Source organism: Trichechus manatus, unplaced genomic scaffold (assembly GCF_000243295.1).
Source record: "Trichechus manatus latirostris isolate Lorelei unplaced genomic scaffold, TriManLat1.0 scaffold00099, whole genome shotgun sequence".
NCBI classification, from domain to species: Eukaryota; Metazoa; Chordata; class Mammalia; order Sirenia; family Trichechidae; genus Trichechus; species Trichechus manatus.
Window position 1 is genome coordinate 53451 of NW_004444035.1, and position 13611 is coordinate 67061.

At 44.3% G+C, this 13611-nt stretch overlaps 1 protein-coding gene across 3 annotated transcripts in view; it reads right to left on the reverse strand.

Moving 5' to 3' along the window:
• Positions 1 to 13373, reverse strand: part of ACSL1 (acyl-CoA synthetase long chain family member 1) — a 43985-nt gene extending 30612 nt beyond the window's left edge. The window contains exons 1-2 of one of the 3 annotated variants that reach the window (XM_004382758.3): positions 13148 to 13373; positions 3366 to 3480 (exon numbers count right to left, since the gene is read on the reverse strand). In XM_004382758.3, coding sequence (XP_004382815.1) covers positions 3366 to 3480; positions 13148 to 13342 — 310 coding nt within the window. In that variant the 5' untranslated portion in view covers positions 13343 to 13373. The remainder of the gene's footprint in view (positions 1 to 3365; positions 3481 to 13147) is intronic. The other 2 variants (XM_023737202.1, XM_023737203.1) reach the window with 2 other exon arrangements.
• Between the last annotated feature and the right edge of the window lie 238 nt (positions 13374 to 13611).

The following is a 13611-nucleotide window of genomic DNA, read 5'->3' on the forward strand; positions in this document are numbered from 1 at the left end:
AGATGTGTCTTGATTCAAATTTACGTACTGAATTAGGAAGAAAGAAAAGCCATATTATTTAGACTAAGAACTAGCACGTACAGTCCCTGGGTGGCACAATCAGTTAAGCCCTCAACTACTGAAAGGTTGGCAGTTCGAAACCACCCAGAGGCGCCTCAGAAGACAGGCCTGATGATCTATATCTGAAAGGTCACAGCCTTGAAAACCCTACGGAGAAGTTCTACTCCGCACACACACAGAGGGTCGCCATGAGTAGGAATCAACTCAACAGAAACTCATTTTTGGTTTTAAGGAGCAGCACAGTAATAACGATAATCTCAAATCACTTCTATTTGGAATTATGCAAGTGTACTTCTACAGATTAATCCCACACTAACGGTGTTCACTTTGTAGTCTGAGTACAGGCAGAGGGGCTGGTTGTTGTCGGGAAAGCGCTGTACACCTAAAAAAACCGCTGCCACGTCGCGGTGATCAGTGTTGACGCATCCAGGAACATTCCCCAATTAGGAACACAGGCTCCAACGTGAGCTCCATGTCACCCTGTTAAAAAAGCGACCTGCAAAGAGCACCTGCCCCAGGAAAGTCTGACGTGGGATGTGAAGTCACCTCCCATCTGATCAGGCATCTGCATTTCCGTCTGGAGAGCCTAACACTTCTGGCTTCACCACTCTAGGCCTGATTGTCAGGTAGGTGATCTGACTTGGTTTGGGGGCTGGGGGAAGTGGGACGGAAAGCAGAGAATGGTCCCATCTGGGGCCCTGGTCAGCCTGGCCCTCTGACACAGTCAGGCCCTAGAGAAGCGTAAAGTACGTGTGCATTCAAGAACCAGTTATGAAGGTGGGGAGAACACAGGCCTGTCAAACCCACTCCTTCACGTGGCCTTTTCTGCTGTTCTAAAGCAGTCCTGACAAAAACAGAAAGGAGCAGAAAGTGGGCTTCATCTGAGACCCTCGTCAATTTACAGGGACTGTGACAAAGACGGGGCTGCCCATGACAAATTCCATCAGATGGTGTTTTCAGATGACGAAAAAAAAATAGCCTAGTCATATGAAACAATATGATTTTATTCCCCAAGAACAGGGACTGGCAAACTAAAGCCAGAGGCTAAACCAGGCTGCCACCTGTTTTTGTAAATACAGTTTTACTGGAACAGTCGCACTTATTTACATACTGTGTAGAGCTGCAGTGGAGTAGTTGTAACAGAGCTCATATGGCCCACAAACCCTTAAATATTTACTCTTTGGCTTTTTACAGGGAAATTTTGCTGATTCCTGCTCTAAATAGTGGTAATTAACCCCTAGATTCACTTGAGGAACTTAACAACACTACACCTAGGCCCTACTAACAGACATTCTGATACAACTGGACAGGGATGGGGTCTAGGCCTCAGTGTTTTTAAAAAGATTCCCAGGTGACACTAAAGAGCAGCTAAGGTTGAGAACCACCGACAAAGAGGGAACTCAATCCTTACCAATAGCTTCCCAGGTTCGGTTTAAAACTACTAAGTTTAAAAACTCAGCTGGGTTCTCCCATTGTTCAACAAACTTCTGACCACGTTATTCAAATGCTGGCTTTTGCTCTCCTGTAAAAGCTTACTCCTATAATAGAAAATGAAATCTTGGAATAAAAAGCCCCTCTGGAATAAAAAAAAGGGACCTACAAAGCAGCCCCCTCCCATCAATATAGATTAGGAAGACTGAATTTATTTTTCTTCACCTTCTCTGAAACACTCACATATGAAGTCTCATTTTCCGAGCAGAGAAAGTGACCAAAAAGAAAAGTTATGAGACTTGTTTTAAGATCATGGGAGAGTCAGAAGTATAATGGGAGTCACATGACGGCATCCAACAAAAACAATATGCTTGTGGCCATGATGAATACACACACACACACACGCATGCACGCACACACACGCGCATTCACGCGCACACACGCACGCAAACGCACGGACACGCACACACATACACACGTGCACACATCATCTGCACGTAGCCTTATGTCAGGCTCTTCTACCTCAGGGATACCATCTATCAATAACCCTGACCCTGACCCTGACTTTGAAGAAGTTCACAAATTAAATAATACCTAAGTTTCCTTTTCCTGTACAGTGCGGCTTAAGGAATCTGCTTCAGTACATACACTTTCAGGACGCAGGAACATCAGGGCAAACACACTGAACTGAGCAACCCGCCTTTACTAACATCATGTGAAAAACAGTGGCACGTACTACACGCGACATCCTGTGGGGACAGAGAAAGGAACAGCGCGTGGTCCCGGACTCTGAAGAGAGTACAGTCTAGCTAGCACTGACAAAAACAGAAGCTAAGCACTAAAAGACTGAAATAACAAAGCATGGATCCTGAATACCATCTCTAGAGAGGAACCTGGTATAAGCAAAACTAAAGAGCTTAAAACAAACAAGGGTGGGCAGGAGAGCAGAGGGTATTTTTCTCTTCACTGAGGATACTTTAATGGAGCAGCTATCATGTGCCAGGCACTGTGCAGGTGCCGAGAGATGACTCATCGATGCCCTGTTATCCAGCACAGGCTGGTGGAATGGCAGGTGAACACCTCCATGCATGAGGGTGCTATTACAGAGGTAGGTACAAGACACTGGGAGGGGAACTGTGTAAAATGCCTCATTGGAAGGTGAGGAGAAAATGATAGACTGGGATAGCTTTAAAGAAAAAGTAAAATGTGATACGAGTTTTAAAAGATCAGTAAGAATACATCAACCACTCTGGCTGAGGGTGGGAAGAAGAGGCTTTATGTTCAGGGGGCAAAAGTGCACAAATGCTTCGGAGTGTGAGAAAGTGGGTCACCGTGGCTTTGCCAGAAGTTCAGTGCGATCCCAGAGGCCTGAAGGGAGAGAGGGTGGAAAGGAGGGAAGGTACCAGGCGAGGAGGGGTCTCTTGTGCCACAATGAGTCACTGAGTGTAATCCCAGGAGCCAACATTTCCAAAAGTGTCTGATGGAATGCTGCTTCCTTGGGATGGCAGTATCTATTTCTCAAAATATGAGTTTGAAAAATGCTGGTCTAGGCCCAATTAAACAGGGTTTCTTTACTGCAGGAAATGTCAGAGCCCATAATGAGCTAATGGACATGCGACTCTCCATCAAATACAGGATATGCTGAAAATGTACTTGATCATGGAACCCCCTTTCCACAGGGAACACTTATAGGGTCTACTGTACGTGAGGACTCACTCTGGAAATGTTAAGTGGGGAGACAGGGAGACAAATGATACCAAGTCAGCAACAGATGTGAGCAAACCTGCCTTTCCTAATGAAAACTACATATTTCCTATTTCTTTCTTAATGAAAAACACGAAGCATCAGTCACACAAATTCAGGAGAGTGCTTACCTGACACCTGTATACCCCTCTGGAAGCAGTCATACAAGGTTCTGACATCATCATAGAAATACACCAAGGGCTCATCGCTATCAAGCAGCGCGGATCTTCGAGCACCATCACTACCCTATTGAAAACGAAAAACGGAGGGGCGTGTTAGCAGGAGGTATTAAAACCCAGCTGCCTGCCCCCATGCCATCTCCACACTCCCCTCCACAGGCTCCTGCAGGGCAGCTGCTCGGGTGAGTATCGGTTGAATGGCTGAAGCGCAGGGTTTGCTGATGTGCTAGCACAGATCAATTGTTCACCTGGAAAGAAGCAGGGCTAAGACAAATGGCTGTCCAAAGGACCATGGGGAAACGAAAACAACTGAGGGGGAAAAAAAAGAGGTTCACAGCCCTGCAAACTCCAGTCCTGCCAGACAAGGGGAAAGAGCAGGAGAGAAACTGCAGACGGCCGCCACCGGACCTGTGTGATCATTCTCCAACGGCCGCCATCAGCAGCTCTTGTGGACATGACACTTCACTCAGTTTTATTTCCACATTGTTGTTATTAGCTGCCATCGAGTCAGCTCCCAACTCACGGAAACTCCACGCACAACAGAACGGACTGTTGTGATCCACAGGGTTTTCACTGGCTGATTTTCCAAACAGCCTGCCAGCCGTTTCTTCCTGGTCTGTCTGAGTCTGGGAGCCCCAGCGAAAGCTGTTCAGCACCACAGCAACACGCAGCCTCCACTGACAGACGGGCGGGGGCCGCAGGGGAAGGGCACTGGACTGGGAATCAAACCCGGCTCTCCCGCGGGGGAGGTTTACCGCTGAGCCACCACTGCGCCCGTGTTATCCGTATTCTCTGTCACCCTATTTTCATTGTTTCACCTCTTCAACAACTGCAGTATAACCTATCAGGAACTTCAGTTTCTCTACAGTATTTAACAGTTAAAAGCATCAACTACACTATGTACTGGCAGAGACGTGTCTTCACTAGCCGGATCTGCAGGCCTCGTGAGTGTGCAGAGCTGGGACTGCCGTGAGCGCTTCCGGAAGTTATCCTCATCTGTTGGCTCAGTAAGTACCATTTGTTGGCTGCTAGGTACAAGACAAACCTAACCACAGGAAAGAAGACAGCTCCTGTCCTCAAAGAGTAGCAAAAGCAGTCTTAGGAGGTAGGAGTTCTCAACCTGTCAGCTGCTGAGCCCTCTGGGGCCAGAGAGATACTGCAAAGCATTCAGGCATCCACAGGAAAGCCAAATGTTCTTTAGAGACTGATAAATAAAAACTCAACAACAATGATGTTAAACCCTATATATATATATATATATATTTTTTTTTAATTTCAGGGAGGAGCCTTCACATTTGCCATGGTCAGAAAACACTTTCTTAGAGGAAATTAGAGAACAATACAAGGACTCCTGGTACCACAAGTGGGTATCAAAAGTGGGAGAGAGAATTTTTGGTCTGAAATTTGAACAAAGCAAAAGACTTCATGAAGAAGGCAGTATTCTAGCTGGGTCTCAAAGAGCGGACAGTTTGGGTAGGCAGAGATCATGGGGGAAATGGGATATACTCCAGGGAAGAATCAACAAGGAAAACTTCTGTAAGGTAATCTCTGCCAGATCAGTTTTGATTGATACTTTTTTTTTTTTTAATTAGGATTCCTCAACTCCTCTTCCTCTAAGCTCTTACCTTTTGTTTCCCCTAAGTTATAATTTATATGCTATTGTTCTTTTTTTTTTTAATTTAAATGGTACAGAAGTACACTAAGGAAAAAATGACTAACTGCTATTAATGGTCTGGTAAGTTCTTTCGAGATCTTTTTTCTATGCTCATACATTTATACACATTCTTTCAATATCTACTATATGCTATATATGTGTATTTAACTCTTGATCTAAAACTTCTAATAGTTTTCTAGAGTAACTATCAACCTAGTATCTATTCTAATCACCACAGGGTTCTCTGTCTTAGCAGAAACTTTCAAATACCTGAGCCATGATTCCAAACATAACTACTAACTACAGCATGCTACTTCATGAACGTTACTCCTCACGCGCATGAAGACGGAAAAATCTCTTCACTCTCGTATCCCTTAATCTCTGCGTCTGTTTTCTGTAAAACGGAGATACCGTGTGTTTACTTCCAGGGTTATTTTTAGTTATGCAAGAATGTTTCTATAAAACATCAATGTGTAAGATATTACTCACACACCCTATAAATGCCCTAACTACAAGTCCTTCTTACCCTATATCTTTACTTCAACAAATACTCAAGACTACACTTCAGAAGCAATTTTAGGTCTCTATAAGGATCAGAAGCCTCTTCAACCCAGGGAACCACCAAAAAGACCCAGGACATCCAGGCTAAGGTAGGCAGAGAAAAGGGGACGTGGACAGAATGGTAGAGAATAGGGAGAATGGGAAGGGGTGAAAAAGACAGAAGAGGTGTGCGTGGTGAACCGGCACTGACCGCCACAGACACTATCTCCTGGCCACTGGCGCCAACCACCTCTGCCCGTCAAGATGTGGCCTGCAGGTACAGGCAGCCCTGCAGTCCACAGGAAGGTCCTCAGGACACTGTTCAGAATGCTGCCTTCTACCCCTCTCATCAGGACACTAACACATCTGTGGTATTCCTCAGTTGGTATCTCTTCAAAAACACCACCACTCTCCCTACGCATTCTGCGGAGTAGTTCTCACAGCTGTAGATGGGGACAGGTGGGAATCAGGTGAATCAAACAAAAAGCTTGTTCTGAAGGAGCCCAAGTCTTATCCTTAAGTGACCAGAGGGACTTCCAGAGCCTGGGTCTGGCTGGAGCTCTGGCTGCGCAGAAGTGCGCAGAAGTGAGAACAAGAAACACAAGGAAGTGTCTGAAGAGCTCAGGATTACCCTAGAGCTGAGGTCCTCAAAGTGTGGTCTGGGCCCGCCTAGCACATGTTAGGAAAGTAAATTCAGGCCCCCACCCCAGACCTACCAAATCAGAAACTCTGGAGGAGGGTCTTGGTAACACGTATTCTGACAAGCCCTCCAGGGGATTCTGGTGCTCATTCAAGTTTGAGAACCACTGTGCCGGGCAGGTCAGGGGTGAACATCCAGGTAATGATTTAGAAAGAAACCTACAAGGAGCACAACTGGATGGAGGGGAAGGGATGAAAGACAAACCAACTTAAAAGGGCCGGGATAAGGCAGTGGCTGGGGGAATGAGGAGAACACTCATGCCAGACACACTACAGCGGTAATGAACAGGATCTGGGAAGTGACTGGGAGCAAAAGAGGAAGGGGGAATCAGAGGGCAGAGAAGAGAGTGGTTCCATTTAACAACAACAGAAAATGGGGTTGGGAGATGTTTAAGAAAGATTAAGTTTAGCTTTGGATATATATGGAGACCACATCCCTTCAAGATAGTCTTTCAACTTCCCAATTCTTACGCGAATCACCGTTCTAGAGTAGCATTTTATAACAAAACTTTTGGCTATATACTTCTTTGACCAGGTTAATGTTTTGGTGGCATGTATTCTTCTAGACTTTGAGAAACATGGAGGTAAAATAGCCAAATCAAAGTTAATGAAGTTAACCATATCCCAATGAAAGCCATTATCCTGAGGACAAGATATTCATTATTACTCAACTAAGTCTAATTAGCAAAAGCTTGAAGATGAGCAGTAAACAGTATCTATGCAAAAAAGAAACAGTGAAGCACAGGTGCAACTGGGGAAAAGGGTATATTGCTACTTAACTGTAGGGCACACACTAATTTCAGGAGAGCAGACAGGATAAAACGGGAGGGGGGGCGCCAAGCAACAAGGTCTGTGCTCTGAAATTACCACACGTTCCCCTGCGAGTCATCATTTTTGATGTCAGTGTGACCATTCTCACTGACCGGAAATGCTATACTTCAACACTGGGTGTTCTCCCAGTAGCTGTGGAGTCCATTTTGACTTGTGGCAACTCCACGTGTGTCAGAGTACAGCTGCGCTCCATAGGGTTTTCAATGTTTGAGTTTTCTGGAGGTAGATCAGGCCTTTCTTCCAAGGTGTCTCTGAGGGGACTGGAACCTTCAACCTGTGAGTGAGCAGTCAAGCACACTAACCACTTGCGTTACCCAGGCTAGCAACCTCCAAAGGTGAGGGAATGCACTCTTACTGTTGGGAAGTGCAGTTGTAACACCTGTAGTCCCAAATGTCTGTGTGTGTTAGAAAACAGAGCCACTGCAAAAGGAGAAGATTTCATTACTGGGATATTCAAGTACATATGGTCATTTCTAGGCACATCTACTTAAATGAAAAAAACTTTCAAGTTTGCCTTTATGGCCTTCTGACATAACCTACAGATGGCTGGTGAAGGTGGGGGTTTCAGCTGCGCTAAGTAACAGGTCCAGATGAGCAAACGACCCCAACCGAATGTGCAGGAAATCGGCCATTGAGATTGTGAGTAAGGAAGGATTACGGGTCTTTTATTTCTTCTGCTATATACTTCTTTAATGTGGTAATACAGTTTTCCCCATTTAAAAAAATAAAACATTGTGAGTCAAAGACACTACAGTCAAATCAGCTGTCACAAGTATATTCTGCAATATCTACATAAGCTAATGTTCCTCTTGAATTCATTTTCCCCATATGGGCTGAATTAGGAAATAAAAGTTCAAGTTCCCCTTCAGGGGGAAGGGGAAAAGGTGGGAGTTGTAAGGCAGGACATCAGCGAATGTCATCGCTCCCCAAGCCTAGAACTCTTGCCAACATTTGACAAACAGGAATACTTGATGGTAAGTAATTTCAGGTCACTCCCATATTTAAATGCAAAGTAAATTACATCCCTGAGGATTTCTTGGGGATAGAAAGGCTCAAGTTTTATAAATTGTAGTCTCATTCATCTCAATCTATAAAATGGATATCTACGGGACATTAACAATTAAATAGCCATCAAGTTACTACCGTTTATTCCCTCTAAGGAGAGGGAGGATAGAAGGAGGGAGACAGGGAAGAGAGGGGAAGGGTGAAAAGAATGAGGAAGGGGAGAAGAAAGAGCTGGGAGGGAGAACCAAGCAACTTATAAAGAGAATGTTGAACACTTGGCTGGATTTTAATACCATATCCACCTCGAGGGAGAAGAGCAGCATGTGGAACCACAGTCCTGAGGGAAAATGACTTTTTTTCTCCTTCCGGTACTCTCCATGTGAAATACGTTTTACATGCTTCCCAACCTGAGCAGACCAACATCACCTGCTTCTTTTTACAAACAGATACAAAATGACTTTTCTATCCAGTGACCTTTCAGAGATCTCTGTCCATCACTTCCCATCTCCAGCAACACCAGATCTATCAAACGAGGGCCTTTAAAGGGCCAACCTATAGGTGCTCCCCTTCCCCCCAAATTTCTGAATGACAATGGCACTTGGATAGGCTATCTAAAAAACACCTAGCACCCCAACATGCTGAACCATCAAGGTCACAGAGTAGCAAGGAACCCTCAGGTTTTAACCCATGCTCACTATTTAACTGGCTAACTTCCCTAAATCTTGACCTTCAACTACTCCCAAGTGAGCAAAGAAAGGAAAAACTATCAGAGTAAGGATCAATACTGGGTTTTGTAATCGGAATGCAGGAAACAGGAAGGTAAGAGAGTATTTAGTGAGCGCCTGCTAAAGCCCAAGCACTTTCCAGAGGAGGAAACTGAAGCTCAGAAGGAGGCTTTCACCTCTCAGGCTCACATCTGCCACGCAGTGGAGCAGGGATCCACACCCAGCACAGTGGGATATCTGGGCACGTGAAGATTTGCTTCTGGCTCAAAGCAGATTCCAAATCTGCTCACATGCTGTGAATCTCCAGAGCAAGGCTGGGTTTTCTTGTTCTTCAACCTTTCCTCTAATCCTCAGAACCTTTTCCTTTCATTCCTTGTTAATTCTCCAGCTCCCAACTTCCTGAGCTCCTCACTATCCTGATCAGAGGATCTGCTTAAAGGGGGGAGTGGGGGCTGATACCGTATTTAGCAAAACAGAGTTCTGTGCTGCCACACATGTCAACCTGCTCACCAGAAAAAAATCAGCCAACCACAGGAGGAAAAACATCCTCCTCCCACCTCAGCGACACAGAAGAAAAGTTCAGAGTCACAAAACCCAAATTCCCACAAACAAGACCTCCTGCAGCATCTTTCCATGCCGTTCATTTAGAATATGTGAGGCACTCTGCTCTACTTCTGACCGGTCTAAAGGGAACCACATCTCCATTTCTTACCCTCTGTTGGCCTTTTGGACATCGGTGTGAAGCAGCGGTTTTGTCAAGAGGCATGGAAAGTCTACCTGCGTCATTTTTTTATTTGGCACAAGTTTGCTCTGTTTGGGGGAGGCTATTTTTAAACTTAAATAAATACTATAGCACGTTTCTGTCATTTATGCACACACATGTTCCTTGCTTAATGAAGTCTGTGAGAAGTGGTGTCATTTGTACAAAATCAAATTGTGTTCTCCTTAACAACTTACACTGGGTTCAGGCCTGCTTTACTGTATTCCTACACAGTGAACTTAGCCTTTTCTTTTTTAAAGGGAACCCCAAATAATTTTTTATTTATTTATTTACCTTTTAAACAATCGAGCCCTCATTAGTTTTTATCTTTCCTTCTTTGAATTCCCAAAGGCAGCTACTTACTACTTAAGTGGACTGGTCTTGGCACAAAGATCAGAAAGTCTGCCTTCAGGTCTCTCCCCTCACCCTGCAGCGCCCCCACCCAGCTGGCTGCTGCTCCACTGTCAGGGGTGATACCATCAGAGGCATTTCTAAGGTACGGCAAGTAAGGGCCCCCCGGCTGCCAACAAGCAGCTTCTATCGGTCGTTGCCGTTTCCACAGCCAGCGGTGAGGTCACACAGCGATTTCAACCTCAGTGTCATACGTGCTATTTTCTGCAGATACTCGCTGCCCACCACCTAATTCAAGCCACCAGTCACTTCCAAGAAGTTTTTCTAAGTTAGCAAACAGGTCTAACAACACATTAAAAAGAAACTCAATTAAGTTTCCTCAAATGTGAGTTTAGTAAGAAAATGTCATTTAGCAAGATTTTTCATGGTTTGTTTTTAAGAAGCCCCTACAGTTTCAGAAAAGGTGCTAAAGTTACCTCAAGGCACAAAATCACCGATGTGTGCACACTACCAGAATAACCCTTCTCAACAAAAACACCCCCTATTAAGTATGTCCTCTGCGGACCATCCCCACTGCCCCAACTGCTAGGACTGCTTGCTGAAAACACCCACAAAGGCTGCAACAATTTTCAGAAAAACATGTCCAAAAATTTCCTGGGTACCACAGCAGCAAATTTGCTAGGGGCAAAATCAGAAGTACAATTCTTTGCCCACATTTTATTAGCGGCACAATTATTTTGGAATCAGGACAAGGGAAAATGAGCCATAGGGAATAGTGACTGGGAACCTACAATCGCAAACGTTAAGTAAATGACAGTTAATGCCTAAAAGCAGTCGAGATTGACAGGAGAATTACTGACATGTATGAAGCCAGAGCACCGCCACTAGCAGATTCTTCCCAAGTCTCACACGCACTGCTAGTTCACTGTTCCAAAGCTCCCCAGGGATGAGAATTATGCTTGTATTTACAGATGACTGCAGAAACAACCTGGCTCGACCGCTGCTCCGAACATCTCTCCCTTCCTCCTAGTTCTCACCGGCTACCTCCCACCTGGTTCGGGTTCCACAGTCTAACACCTCTGCCTTACAGGTGGCTTTGACACTCCTTCCACAGACCCCCTCGGTTTGTGTCAGTGAGAGTGACTGATGCATCCCCTAACGGCTCCTCCTGGCCGTCCCTATCTGTCCACACGACAATGCTAACCACGTAAAAGTAAGCATCTACAATTACTGAGCACCATCACTCAAGAACTATCTCAAATTCAAAAATTTAAGTCCTTTTTAAGTTTAATATCTATTTCTGAAACTTGTGAATTCTGAAAATCAGAGTTCCATCTATTTCTACAAGCAAAGGGAAGTATCAGGAAGGCTATAATCAGGGAGTGAAATTATGAGTGATTTTAGTTTTATTTTTGCTTATTTGTAGTTTCAAATTGTTCTATAGAGAACTTGTATAATTATTTTAATGACTTTATGCTAAGGTGGAACTTAAAAATCACATTTTGAGTGCCCCCACAATCCCCATATAATAAGAATAAGGCATTTTATAAAGTTACTGCTAAGTTATAAATGTCTGAACCATACCTACACTTGCCAACTACTCTTTCCCCAGTGATGGCAATGCTGCTGTGATACTTTAGGTCCTCTGCCAGAAGAGAAGGAATTGCAAAACTCACACATATCTTATCTAGCAGAAAAAGTTAAATTCTAGTTATTATTGGTATGTGATTAGCTAATGTAAATATTAAGTTATCTTTACTTTATAAATAGAAATAAAGTGTAAAATCAACTTTCCCCAGCAGTAGTTCGGTCATTCTATTTTTATATTTTGGCGTGAATTAGACGGACGTATCTTTCATATGTTTTAAGAGTCTCACATTAATGAATCCAACAGATTTGTCTACAACAAAATAAAGAACTAAAATCTCAAAAATAACAAAAAGCTATTAGTTAGGCCAGCACTTCATCTGGAAGGGCGCCCACTCTCCTAGTGGGAATCAACTCAGGAAAAAGCAGGAAGGCCTTTCACCTCCATATGTATAAAGCAGTGCATGAGATGATTCTGCACTTCAGAACACTTTTGTTCTTCTGTGCATACGCTGAAAGTAATAAATACTGAACCTCAACTCTGACTTGGGTAGGAGAAAGCAAACCACTACAAAGCAAAGACCAGGTGAAGAAGCAAAATACCACTGAGAACCTGGCTTCTTCAATTTTTCAACCCCTCCCGTATTTTACTAACCTTGAGAAGAGAATAAGAAGGGAAGGGAGGTAGAGCAGGGGCACTAAGAATCTTTCTGAAAGGGTTATTTTAATGCAGTGGTGCAGTGGTTAAGCACCTGGCTGCTAACCAAAAGGTTAGCTATTCGAACTCACCAGCCACTGGGCAGGAGAAAGATGTGGCAGTCTGCTTCTGTAAAGATTGAGAGCCTTGGAAACCCTATAGGGCAGTTCTACTCTGTCCTATAGGATTGCTACGAGTAGGAATCGACTCGATGGCAATGGGTTTGGTTTGATTTATGCCATTCCACCCATTAAGCCATAATTGTGAAACATATGTTCTGGTTTAATTCTGGGGATTCTGTGAGCACAGCCTATAGTTTGCCCAAATCATATACAACCATGACACTCAACAACTCAAACTGAGAAGCTCTGAGATGCCTGTCTAGTTGTCTCCTACCCTAAATTCTATGGCCATATTATTCTGGCAAGTCCCTGGTTTTGCATTATCCTATTGGCAATCTGAGTCCCTTTCAACAGCTTGGGGACATGTTCTAAGGATTAGATATACCTCAAGACAAATCTTTCTGTCTGAAACATTTAACAACTCTCTTCCCTGCTGGACTAAACCCCTGTACAAGAAGGGACCCTATGTCTGTCTTTTTCCCTCACAGAATCCTCTGGGCCTGTGACTGCTGGAATGAACCTCAGGGAGACTTAGGTAAACATCAACATCACCTCATTTGTCCCTCAGCCCTATATTTTGGCTTCCACCACTATTATCATCAACAACTATTTGTTCAGCACATTTCTGTTTACAAAGCACCCGCACAAACAACTGACCGTGATTGTAATCTTGATCAATCTCACACTCAAGGGAGCTTAAAGAGTCTCGGGAAATGCAGAGCAACTGCCCACGGGCCCATGGCAGGCGGCCACCTCCACTTACCGCCACTTCCACCGACTGCATAGAGAGGTCACACGGTGGTTTCAGGGCTTTGGGTCTTGTGGCATACCAGAACGTGGTGAGCACTGCAAAAGCTCCGAAGCCCACCAGCGTGTTGGTTGGAAGACTGCGGACGTACTGTCGGAAGTCAACCAGCTCTGGCATTCGAAAATACCGCAACAACTCATGGACTTCCATTGTCCTGGGTTGGTGGATCTCGAAGCTGAATTCTGCTGGAAGAGAAAAACGTCATATTCATTCCAGGGAGGCAGGACTCTTCTGCAGAACTCTCAAAGGCCAACCATTTAATTCCATGGCTGGCTGCGCAAACAAAGCTTTAAATCCTTGTCTAATGGTTCAGGTCTTTTGCTTGCGGTCAAATTTAATTTTTCTAAAAATATGTCAGAAGTTCATTTTAGTCCTACTTCTCTACTGTCCCGTGTAAAGTTTTCATCAACCACATTAAA